The following is a 13,386-nucleotide window of genomic DNA, read 5'->3' on the forward strand; positions in this document are numbered from 1 at the left end:
CCTCGGATCTAGATCCGTACTGAGTACAGTATTCACCTTTTTGAAGCTGCAGCAAAAAAACAAAACATATAGAAATAAGAACCTGTTTACATTAACATAAAAGTAAATCTGAAACACAAGTCATCTTTGTACGCCTGTGGATTGTGGGGATGTCAATAGTCACGTTTTAACATGTGCAGTATAAAGCCGTTGACTGAAAGTTGGATAATTAAGATTTTAAAGCCCCAGACAGTTTTCTTGGCCAATGGAAGGAAGTGATTGTTCTTTTCCATCCATGGGTCTTTGGGTTGCAATAAAAATGATGTGCACCTTGAGAGAAACTTGTTTAGGTTGCCCTCAGAACCTGCTCTGGCTATGCCCTAGTAGATGTCCCTAATTCCCTGCTCTGCTAATAGCCAAGGGGGGTCAAAACAAAAGTACACAGGATCCAGACCTCTTGTAGACTTCCATAAACTGTGATTACCTCTGGAGCATGTTACTTAAGATTGTTACTTTTGTATTATATGCCAGACTATTTAAAACTAATACAAGACACATGAACAAATTACATAAAAAAATTACAAAGACACTTTTATTAGCATGTTAGACTGTTAAACTCGGATTCAATGGCCTTTATTTTAGCAAATAAAAATAGAGACATTTACACTTTGTTAATGTGATACATTGTTGTTTAAGCATAAAGCATAAAGGACCAGCATTGGCATATCAGTTTTCAACTTTAGTGGAGCAGACAGTATTATTAAACAGGAATATCTAATACAACAATTATAATAATAAAAATGAAAAAAATAATAATAATAATGTCACACAAAATGTAAAACTCTATAAACTGATTGTATTATTATTATTATTATTATTATTATTATTATTATTATTATTATTATTATTATTATTATTATTATTATTATTATTATTAGCTTTAAAACATCATAAAAGACAGCATACAGAATAGTGGTTTTCTACTTTTCATCTATCCCAGTTATTACTGTGGTTTTGTGTTCCTGTTTAAAATTCCCAATGGAGCAGGAATTCATTGCAAGCCATTTTAAATCAGTTATAGGCCCAGGTACTCCCCCAGGAGGTAAAAACAGTCCTGAGGATCGATTGCAGTGATGGCTGAGAGGGGAGATTATTAGCTTTAAAAGGCTGACAAATAAGATTTAAATGCTTTCAGTATAGTTCCTTCATCTGCTCAAATTGGAAGTGAGTTCCTTTCTATCAGACTGCATGAAAAAAATAAATCTAGGTTTCAGGTCACAATTTAGTCACTGCCAAGTCAAACTCCAGTAATTGGTTACCTTCACGTGACTCAGCGCTGAAATATATCTGGGAACATGGTATTGAGAGGCCTAATTGGTGTCAGTTCAGGTTGCAGGCTTTCTACAGGAGCACACATTTGGTTTATTTGCCTCAGCAGCTGCCCTTTTTAATAGTGTTTTTTTTTTTTTTTAAGCAGTTTGTCATTTGGCACACACAGGTAAAGTAAAAGGCCTGTATACCATTCAATTTGGTTCAGAAATGCAGACCTTTTCTTTTGTACAGTATATAAAATGATTTTATAAACATTTCTACTTCTGCCTCAGTGCTCTTCCTAAACCAAGTGTAAAATGTATGCTATTAAACAAAGAAAAAAAATAAAATAAAACCATCAGCAAACCTGCAGTGAAAATGATGCCAGTTGCTCCATATCAGAAGGTATTGCGTTTACACAGCAATTCCAGCAATAGCACTGGGATGTGAATTTACAAGTAGGCTGAGCTTATGTATTTATTCCATGGCCGTATGTGAGGGAGGGCAGGAAGGATTTTCTTTGTGATTTGAGGAGGGATAGCTCAGGGACCCGAGGGGTGTCCTCCGATCCCACGGGCCAATCGGCGTCTTTTTACAACCAGGAACTCGAGAGCAGATGTCTGCAGGCTACCAGCCTCTGGAGGGCAAAGATCAGCCCAGCAAATCTCCACCCCCAAGCTTACTTGGCGCCTGGCCTGTAGTGGTCACCATAGAGCAGTGAAGAGAAACAGTCTAAGCCAGATCCCACCTCTCCAACCCTGGGAGCACCAAAGCCAATGTGGCGCCCCCTCAGAATCCCCAGCAAAGACCAGCTGCATCGCACAACCAGGATTCGAACTTGCGATCTCTGGTTGTATGACTCAGCCTGCATGCCACACAGCAGTGGGTTTGCGAGGTGAGCCATTTGGGGACCCCCCCTGTATGATATTTTTAAGAAACTGAAGATATTGCAGGTATTTTCTTTTTTAGAGTAAAAGCAACCTTATGACTCCAGACAACAAGATAGGGAACACACATATTCCATGCTGTACATTTGTTATGATCTGGACAAGGCATGTCCTTTTAAATGTGTGTCTTGTGGGATCCTTGAAGACTTGCTAGTTATGCTTTTCTTTTATTGCTTTTGAAGGGTTGAGGTAAAATCCTAGAAGGGTTTCCAAACAAGCACGGTAGATGAGCTGACAGTACGTCAATACTCTTCTTCTCAGATAAACTGAGCTTTGTCTTGTGTGGTAAAGGTTGGACAAGGTGATATATCTCGCAATACCCCTGTGCATGCTTAAGACAGAGACGTAGCTTGCATTCACAACAACTGCTTTTCATTTGCACTTCGGGGTTGTGAAATATTTAGTCTGTTTAGGTAAGGCATCTTATTCTTATTCTTTATTGTGCTTCAGTTCGTCTTTCTACCTGACAAGAGTAAAGGAATACCTACAAAGACTGATTAATTAAAAGCAGTAGGATCTCTCATTTGATAAATTTCAAATGATAATTTCAAGGCTTAAAGAAAACCAAATATAAACTGATGTGAGAGTGGGTATGGAATGGAAATAGTACCATGTTGTCCAGCATTACCTCAGGGCTGGTAGCTAGAAATAACAGTTTGCTGTAAGGAGTTTGATTGATAGGGCTGAGAACTACAGCCACTTATCCTCAAAGCAGAAACGGCATAGCCAGCGGTAGTGTGAGCTAGTGCAATGTGCCCTGTCAATATAACTTCAACCCCGTCTGTCAGGGAAAACATAATCAAGGATTGATGGCAGGTTTTTTACTGGAAATGTTGGGATTGTGGCTACACCCACAGAGGAGTGTCAGATGAGAGCCTGTCACACTGTAGACACACTAACATCTACATCTGCATCCTTTAATCACATACCAACAATAAGTCTGGCCCATCGTCTTCATCATGGAAAATCAATGTGTATGTATATATTTTCATCTATCTATTTGTTATATTATCAAACCAATATAAATAATTTGGGGGGAAAAAGAGATCCCAGTTTGTATCCCCTTGTTATCCATTTGGTTTTGTTTCTTTGTGCTACAGTGGAGCTTGCAGTGAAGGTCATAACCTCACACTGTTGCAAGTTATAGTAGGCCACGTTAAAGAGGAATAAACATGCTTGTATCTGAAGCAAAATTAAATTACAGTATAGAACCATTTAGTACAGTCACCCAGCATGAAGGTTTACTACACAACTGAACATTATTGTGGGGCACTGCAGCTTTAAGCACATGCTTCATGCACGTGTATATCAATGACAGTGAAGATCCAAAAATTGAGACTAATCTGGTCACATCTGGCTGGGACTATTTAATCAGCTGAGGTGCACATTACTTACTGTCACATGTTCACTGACTATATTAAGTCTCTTAAGTTTTTGTGCTTTTTTCTTTCTTTTTGACAGCATGTGGTCTTTAAATACCAGGCAGTGCAATGACATTTTAAAGACACCTGCATATCTGATGGCTGGTAGAGCATCTAATTGGTGTTCTGTATTCAATTTCTTAGCGTCCAGGATAAACTTTTTAAGACTTGTTAAATACTCAAAGTCCAGTTTGCCCATCATTTGGGCATCTTGAGTAGGATTTATATAATTACATTAGTTGTTTTTTTTATTTAAAAAAAAAAAGTATATCTTCTATACTTAGCATGTATCAGTAGATCAGTAGGCCTTTTTTGTGTTATTTAATAAACATATATCTCAAGAAAAGCCTGAGCCTGAATCTTTAACATATTTTTTTTTTTAAAACATGCATGCAATCATTTTCTTTAAAAAGCAAACATTTCCCAACCGAACCCACAAAAGTGGTTTTTGCGGCAAAGAAAACATACCAAATAAATTTAGACCAACTGTAAAATTTCTCAATGTTTTTTTACTTATTATTTTATCCAAAACAATCACAGCAACCTTAAGAACTATCTGATGCAGTAATAAAGGGTCCGCTTTCAAGTATGAAATGTAACCATTACCGAATGTGCACTTGTGGAAATCAGAATACAAAACGGCGGTTCTGGAAAGATTTATTAAATCAATCAGTGTGCCTCAAGACACTTTTGCGATGACAAGTCACTTTTGAAAAGACTGAATAAACCGTTTTAATTTAAAATTCTTAATCTGCCCGGTCGATATATATATATAAGCAGACTGAGGCAACAGCTGTATAACCCTATACTGTACATTGCATTGCTTACTTCTTGCATCATGCCCGGGTTCTATCCCTGTGACACATGACACAAGAGCACCACAGTCTGCCTATGGAGGACAAGCACTGCAGGTGCTCTTCCTACCTGAGGCCAGAGCATGCCAAGGAGGCACTGGTTAATCGCAGCTTCTGTGAGTTTTGTGCCCCTTTCTCCAAGAACACGCTTGAGAAGAAGTTATCCTGCAGCTCTAAGGAGCTCTCTGCATCCCTTACTCCTGCTCCATGCTCTTCCCGATCACCCTCTCTTAGAGAGGTGGATGCGTCCTCGCCCCATGGCTCTGCGCCAAGAGAGAACGGACGATGCATCCGGGAAAGTAGCCCATGCAGGAAACCGTCTTCATGGTCTTCCTCATTGTCCATGAGCTCTGCCTCTCTTTCCCCTCCCCGTGTAAGAGGAAAAAGAGTCACCATTCCACGAGCAGATGGGAAAGAGCAGATGGAAAAGATGTGGGAAGCTGTTTCCCATCAAGGAACTGTTCTTGCTGAATTACTACGGGAATGTTCGGTGCCGCTGAGCTGGTGTTCCCATCTGAGGATGTGACGTCAGACGGCACCCCCCACCCCCTGCAGTTAAGCTCTCCCTGTCAGCAGAGCTCATACCGCTAATCAAGACGGCCACTGCAACCTTGCAAGTGCCCTGGCCTACAGCAGGGGAAACAAGGCAATCATTTTTTGTTGATGAGCCTACCGCCTCTCCCATATCCCCCCAGTTCACCTGTATTTCTTATATGAAATCCAGTCTTCCTGGGACCGTCTGGCAACATCTGCTGTTTCCTGTTCGATGGATGCCCTATATAGGTTGCATGATGTAGAGAAGCTGGGCCTGGCCCATTTTCCAGTGGTTGAGGCTTCCATTGTTGCCTTGGTCCAGGGGCCTAATTTGACGCTCCTATCCAAGAAGGCTGTCTGCCCAAGCAAGCAGTGCCGGGTTTCTGAGGAGATCCTCAAAAGAGCCTATTCAGCCAGGTGTTCACTACATGGCTAGGGAACTACAATGGCATCCTGGTAGCCTACCAGTCACATTTGCTGCTGTCTCTGAGAACCACAGGACCTCACCACAACAGCTGGATGGGCTGTGCCTGGTGAACAAAAACCTGCTCCGTGTGTCCAAACTCAATGGACAGGCTGTAGGCAGAAACCTGGCGGATGAGATGCTGCTCTTACTGCACGTGGGAATCCACTAAGGAGCTGCTTCCCAAGCCACCTCCTCCAGTACGTAAACCAGCAGCAAACTGGAGCCTTAGGCCCCAGCAACCTCAAAGACCGTGTCCATCCTGGCAGTGCAGACAATAGCTGGCTGTTTGGAGCGTAGGCCTGGTTCAACAGCAGGGTTTTTCAGCCCATGCTGAACCGTGACCGCCTATTTATAGTGTCCCACCACTTTCTAAATGCACTCTCTCTTGGTGGAAACAGCTGGCCCATCTACGCCTAAGAGTAGCGCTGGGCAGTGCACCAGCAGCTCAGAGTGGAGGTTTCATCCCGAGGTGGTAAGTCTCATATGGGAGAGGTTCAGGAGAACAGAGATAGACCTCTTTCAACCTACTGTACCCCTTGGTTCTCCATAATAGGAGGCGAGGAACCGCTGGGAATAGATGCCTTGGCACACCAGTGGCCAAGGCATCTGTTATACGCCTTCCCACTGCTCGCCATGCTCCTGCTGTGTCTGGAGGTGCTCTTAGTAGACCCATTTTGGTTTTCAATCCTGATGCAGCTCCTGAGCGGCCAGCCGTGCAGACATGCGAAGCGCTGTGACCTGCTCAGTCAGATACGGAGGACCCTATGGCATCCCGACCCATCCCGACTGTAGGTTGTACAGACTTCATGTTGTGGATCCTGAAAACCATGGTTTTGGAACTAGAGTATTAAGGGCAGTTCCCAGTCAACCCTTATAACACAGGCATAAAGGTGAAACTCTCCCTCCATTTTTTCACCCTTGTTACTGGGGTTCCGAATTTAGCATTCCAATCATTCCGCAATCTTGCCCTTGCGGCAGCTTTGGTACACTCACCCATTCGGTAATGGTTACATTTCATACTTGAAGGGAACGTTAGGTTATTATCATAACCCTGGTTCCTTGACATAGAAATGTAACCATCAAGGTTGCTGCAGCCATGAGCAGCTTTGGTATACAATTTCCAGGATTTGGGTCTTTAGGAGGTAAATGACCATTCGGTAATGGTTACATTTCTATTTCAGGGAACCAGGGTTATGATAATAACCTAACATGTGTCTGATTGTTGCATTGAGATGTTTCAGAATGTAACAATTCTTAATTGTCAAGCATAAAGCAAGTGTATTTTCTAAAAGTTACTAGGAATTAATTTACCCTAGTTTGGTGTTTAATAGGTTTTGTCTAAAGTTGTTGTAAAAGGTCGTTGGGTGAATAAGCAAATAGCATTGCCCCGCTGGGAGTAAAGCTCAGATATATCTATGTTAAACCCTCATGACAGCTACTTAGTTATGGGTGGTCTTTAAGGGGGCTTTAAACCAGATATAAATGTTCTTCTTGCTCATTTTGTATATAATGCAAAACCTTTAGCACTGGCAGATTTTTGCCCTGCCCTTTGTTCACGACATGGGACTGTGATTGAGTTCATATTTCTCACCCAGTCTTTCAGCTGTAATTAATATTTTATTACATCAGATTGTATCACTATATCACAGAGCAGCTGGATATTGAGCCTCACAAGAAAGGGCAGTGGTGACTTATTGATAACAGAGAACTTCCTTGTAATGAGTTATGGTTGAAAGAACACGAAATACATTTACGGAATCCAGCTAATATTCCAAAGCAATTTATGAATCTTATAATCTTGATAGGGTAGGAAAAGAGTGAAAATTAAAATTACAAATATTGAATATTCAGTGCAGCCAGGATTTATGATATCATACACCCTTTTTATTGTAGCCTGAGAGAAACTTGTCAATCCACAGCCTGTTAAAGTAGTTTATTTTTAACTACTTCCATGCAGACACTTGGTTATTTCTAAATTTAAAAATAAATAAATAATAATTCTTAGTGAAGTACTGGATGAAAAGGAAAAACTTTTGTTTAGTAATACAAAATTTATAAAGGTTATTACACCAAATGAAGTTAAAAATCAACACTGCTGTAAAAGGTCTAGCTTCCAATGAGCCGCAGAAAAAGAACATTGGCTGGAGGTTCATTGTATGCTTAAAGGTCAGAGTGATTAGAACTTTCCGGTTGATCAAGTATGACAGAGAAAATGTTTTGTCATTTAATTTGGATCTTGTAATAGCTTGCCATTTAATTTGATTAAATAGACACTGTCTGGTGACCCGCCACCAAGGGAAAAAAAAGAAAAAAAAAAGTAAAATCATCAGGAAACTACTGCACCATTGCCATTGTTAAACTATTTCTTAGTTATAGAAAGATGCATGGTATCGTATATTAACAGAATTACAAGTACATTATTGTCATGGTGTTAAGTGGATTTTAACCTGTAATATATTTTTGTTTTGTACTGCCTGCTGTAACCAATTCATAGAAAACCACATGGTCATGTAATTCTGCTCAGAAATATTACCCAATTACTTTGTGAAGCTTTACAGTTTTCAAGATTGATATTCGTAATGGCCATTTAATTTAAGCATTGGAATAAATTATTTTAAAATCTAAATTGTAGTATGGATAATGTGGAACTAATTAAAGAGTATTGCCTCTCGCTTCTTTAAAAAAAAAATACATTATGTGTCCGCTTGTGAAGCTCTTAACCAACGCTGATACATTTTTTACTGTAGAGGTTGCACTTAATATATACCTGCTAGTGCTAATAAATAGTCTGTTATTATCATAACGCCACCTTCAATAGATACACATTAACTAGCCTTGCTGATTTAAAGAATGGTTTTCACTTACATTTAATTTAATTTAGCAGCCATTCTTTTCTGATCCGGTAAAGTATTAATACCCCTTTGATGAATGCAAGCAATTACATTTACTCAAATTGGTTGCACTGAGGAAACTCAATTAAGCTTACAATTGTAACATCATCTAGGACACGGGTGGGGTGAGTTGCATATTTCAGCAACACATTTCTGCTGCTGCCAGTGACTGAAATAAATTATTATATTATGCTTTACACAAAGGATTGTAAAGGGTTACATTACATTGTCGGCGGTGACAACGCTGTTTCACATATTGGCTGAATGGGATTTTTCCTTGAACAGTAGGACTTTGATAAAGGGGAAATGAAAAAAGCTGTTTGACCTTTAGGTTTTTAAATTATTAAACACCAAATAGATTTGAGGCCTGGATGCTTGCAGAGCTAATTTGTCTTATGCTGCAGAAAGAAGGAGAAAAAAAATCCCATTTTGGGTTTGATAGTGCTCTACTCAACCTGATTCCATTATGCTTCCTTGTGTCGTGTTAATAAAGCTCCCTGTCGTCAAGGCTGGGTAGTAATTCCAGTTCAATTACATTTTTTTTTTTTTTTAACCTTCTGTCCAATATCCTATTGTAGCCTATCAAAATACGGCTTTGAATTTCTGCTTAGTGGAAACACTATCAGAATATAAACTTTTTCTACTTGTATTTACTAAGGTGTATTGGTTCATATGGATTATAAAACAGTTAGTTTGTTTTTGCATATTTAATTTTTTTTACCGTTTGTTGATAATATCACCTAGAGTCTAGATGATCTGAAAGTACTTTTCGGTGAAAGGGAAAAGGATTCTAGCTTTTTTGTTTGGTTACCTCTGATCTTTGGTATCTGTATTACAGGGACTTGCTTTAAATTTGTGTTTTCACTAAGCTAGTAACATTTTGTTATCTCTGTCTTGACATATATATATATTTTAGTATACAATTGAACATTAAAGTAGGACAGTGCAGCAGGAAATGAACAGAAATGCTTAAATAATAATCATTTTAAAAATCTATTATTATTATTATTATTATTATTATTATTATTATTATTATTATTATTATTATTATTATTATTATTATTATAAAAGTTTAAATAAAGTTTTGTATTGTGTCATATAAATATTTAATATCCTTTTTCAGAGTTAAAAAATGACCCAGGTACAGTAATCTATGTGTGAGTATTGTTACCACTAGAGTACTGTATATATTAGCGACATACTCAGAGTTATAGCCACATCAAAATCGTGTATGTTTCATCCACTACCAGTAGTATATTACCAGTAGTTTAATGCAGTAACAAGGTCATTCTTGATATTAGGATAAAACCAGTGAAACAAAACACTTTTGTGACTAGTATAAATGTAGTGTTTGTGCTTTTTGCATACATTTTTTTTCATTTCCCTTTTTCCGTTTCAGTGTCTACCAGGTCGTAGTTGAGGAGGAACGTCCTCGGAGAGCCAAAAAGGCAGCAGAAATTCTGAGGTGCTACCCAGTGCCAGTCCACTTCCAGAACGCCTCTATTTTAAATTCTCAGTATTACTTTTCTGCAGAGTTTCCTGCAAGTGCCATTAAGTCCTCTCGTCCATTCACTGTTGGAAACAATAAAACCTACAGTGGATATTGGAATATCCCTCTTCTGCCTCACAAAAGCTACAGTATTTACTATCAGGCTGTAAGCACAGCAAATGGGGTAAGTAATGCAGTAACAAAAGCAGCACGGTCTGAGATCATGTTTCCCCTATATTTCATGTGCCGTGGAATATAAAGACCACCTCTAGTGTGTGACATGTATGTGTTAGTTGTGCAATTGTCTAGCTAACTTCTGTTTGCTAGTTTAGATCACTGCCACCTCATTTATGCTTTGCTGTAACACTGTCACAGAGCTTGCTGGTTATTTGATAAACCCACCGATAATTTTACAGTACCAGGTAATTCATCTACGTTGCATTAACCACTTTACCAGTGCTGTAAAATGCTCCACAAAAATTAAATAAACAAATAAAATCAGAAGTTTCTCCTGCTAGGTTTGAATCAACTCCCTGGTTCAACATGGTTGATTCCATTAGCTACTTAACAGCTTTGTGTGTAAATAGAGGCAGAGACAGCCATGATGTACTCCTTTGTTTTAGTTGAAAGAGGGGAGGAAGATCCAAACTAAAAATGGTGCTATTAACTGATTGTCAACAGAATAAGGCCCTGTGGATAAGATAATGGAGATATCACTGAGCAGATGACATGTCAACACTCCATGTTGTGTGCCTAAGGTTTTAAGAGCATGAAACTGTAACTGATGGGAGGACAGCCTGGGTACTGATGAAACAGTACTCTCCGGCTAAGAGAACACCCCTCGGGAAGCAAGCGAAGTGTTCTTATAGTGTTCTCCAAGACGGAGTTAGCCACCAGACACAATATGAATAAATAAATAAATAAATACATATGTATTACTTTTCATGATGCACGTGCATCAGCATATGAAATGAACTGAATAAGTAAAAGAAAAACAATAGGCAAACTATAATAATAAAGTAACAGACTAACTAACATTAATAAAACTAAAGCAAAACAACACAGTCTAAAAAGCTTAAATCGCTATGTACTATGAAATTAGCTGGCGGGTGTGTTTCGAGCTATCACAATGGCAAAAGCAAAATAATGGCCGTTACTTAGGGTTAAATTAACGTTAATAAACGAACTGTCAAACTAAATTAACACAGCAACCCTACACACGTTACAAAATGCAGCAGCAATATACAAGACATGCACATTATTTAACAGAATGGTGAACTCACCAGAAAGGGAAACACCAAATTGCTTGGCAACTTGTGTCTGATTCAGGTTTTTTTCAAAAGCTCGAATAATTTCCAACTTTGTGTATCAAGAGAAACAGCGGCGCATTTTACCGTTTGTTTACATGCCATCTTGTAGCAATGAGGTGCACTCGTGGAAATCAGAATACAAAACAATTCAATGATATGATGGCAGTTCTGGAAAGATTTAATAAACCAGTTTCCCTCAAGACACTCTCACAATGACAAATCACTTTTTTTACAAAACAGTACTGTATCCATTGTGAACTAATCACTATCAGTGCCAAGAAGGTGTTCTTTTAAGTGAAGTTCCTGTTCCTTTAGCCGGAGCATTTACAATGGGAAAAATCTGTTTCACCACAAGGGTGTTCCCTTAGGAGGTGTTCCTATATGTGGAGACTACTGTATTGACAAGATTGCGTGATAGTTGATTTTTTTTTACATAGATTAGAACACTGGCCAGAGACTCAGGTGTTCATGAATACAAGTGTCTAAAATTAATTATTATACTGGTGGTTGCAGTTTATTAGAAATTAGAACTACAGTTCATTAAACAAACAAAAAACAAACACATACAGACAGACAGAGCAAACAGAGATAAAGTCAAAACCTGGACAAGGAAGCGTAAGGGCAGAGATGGGCGTTTATCTTGGATAATTGGATAAATTGTCCTTGACGAAGCTGGTCAGTCTTGGATGAGCAAAGGAACGGAATAAAATGATTATCAGGAATTATTGAAAGGTCACAAGAACGAATACCTATGGCTGGGAAACTGGATAGTGATGGTACTGTGAATTTTGCACTTCTTAGAAATCCGAAGAAAGCTGACAGGCACATAGCTTCCATCACCAGGTCGTCAAATGGGTTGAAACATCCTGAGCGCAAAATTGAAATTAATTGGGAAAGGAGGTCTGTAGTTATAGGTAGATATGGATGGAGATGACGAGGGAAGGCTCTTGGAGTGTGAGGCGCACTGCGGGGTTGGAAAGAAGTGTCGGCAAGGGGATGGACAAGCTACGATAATGAAATTGGATACCTGAGATGTAGGATTTTATGGATGCTGGCGAAAGATGAAGAATGTCTCGTGCATGAACGATGAATGCTTCAATCCAATTTTCATTAAATGGGGTGGAGGATATTCGGTTCTGGGTGCAGAATGAAGAGAATGACGACCAACCTGTAACGTAGGAGGACCTGGTAGATGGAGAGAGGGCTGATGACATCTATTCTTTTGCAGATGAGAGTAGATTGGAGAGTGATGGGTTTAGCTGAATATGAACCTTCTGATGTCTAGAGAAATGAGATGCCGACCATCCTATGTGTTAGTTAATACAGAATCGATCAGCAGTTTGCTACTATCATGTCTGCTTGGAATGGAAAAGTTGAACTCACATTCAGAGATTTGGGTTTCACAACTCCAGTCATTCTCTTAATAGTAGAACTCCTTAACTCATAAGACAGATTTCCAGTCTCGTACCACATCTCTCACCATGTATTAATGCTTGTAGTATTTGAGAGAATGAGCGGGCATATTAGATGGGAATTAGCGTTAGCCTTGACTGTGGAAATGGCTGCCACGATCCAAGTATTGGAGGAAAGCTGGAGCAGTGGAAGCTTTGGAGGAGGGTTTCTTGCTTCTGAAAGATATTTTTACGTGAGAATCCAGGTTTTTGCAGTTGAGGCGAGAGCGAGAAGGCGTGATGTGAATGTTCTGCCTTGGGAATAATGCGAATTGCGAAATTGAATTGGCCGAAGGGAGATAACGGGTTGCGTATTGAGATAGATTTTGATACTTTGAAGTTGTTAATGAACTGACAAATGTGTTCCATGATTGTTGAGTGGGAGGCTGGTTTTGGATTTGACAGTGTCCCGGGTGATTCCGAGGAATTCTAGTCGGGCCGATGGTTTATCTTGAGGGTGGGACTGAAGAAAACAGGGATTGCAGATTGAAGATTGCAAAGGGGTCCGAAGGTGGGGATATAAGGAGAAAGTTGTCTTCCCTGCAGATCCCGAACAGGTGGTGGAGGGAGGGATGAATGGGCATGATTTAAGAGTCTAAAATATCCGCTTTTGCGAGCCAGGTGGCGTGGTCTACTGCTTTGATGGATTTAATAGCATCGGAAGCTGTAATGAAACGAAGGAATTGATTGTGGGGAATTAGGGCGTTGAGACAGGAGTGGAACTGCCTCTCGG

General features: G+C 39.4%; 1 protein-coding gene across 8 annotated transcripts in view; it reads left to right on the top strand.

The window, feature by feature from the left end:
- LOC117394169 (receptor-type tyrosine-protein phosphatase mu-like) overlaps positions 1-13,386 on the top strand; it is a 296,513-nt gene that overhangs the window by 188,221 nt on the left and 94,906 nt on the right. For all 8 annotated transcript variants that reach the window (XM_059015556.1, XM_059015565.1, XM_059015574.1 and 5 more), the window contains exon 12: positions 9,803-10,076. In XM_059015556.1, coding sequence (XP_058871539.1) covers positions 9,803-10,076 — 274 coding nt within the window. The remainder of the gene's footprint in view (positions 1-9,802; positions 10,077-13,386) is intronic.

This window comes from Acipenser ruthenus, chromosome 3 (assembly GCF_902713425.1).
Source record: "Acipenser ruthenus chromosome 3, fAciRut3.2 maternal haplotype, whole genome shotgun sequence".
Taxonomy (NCBI): domain Eukaryota; kingdom Metazoa; phylum Chordata; class Actinopteri; order Acipenseriformes; family Acipenseridae; genus Acipenser; species Acipenser ruthenus.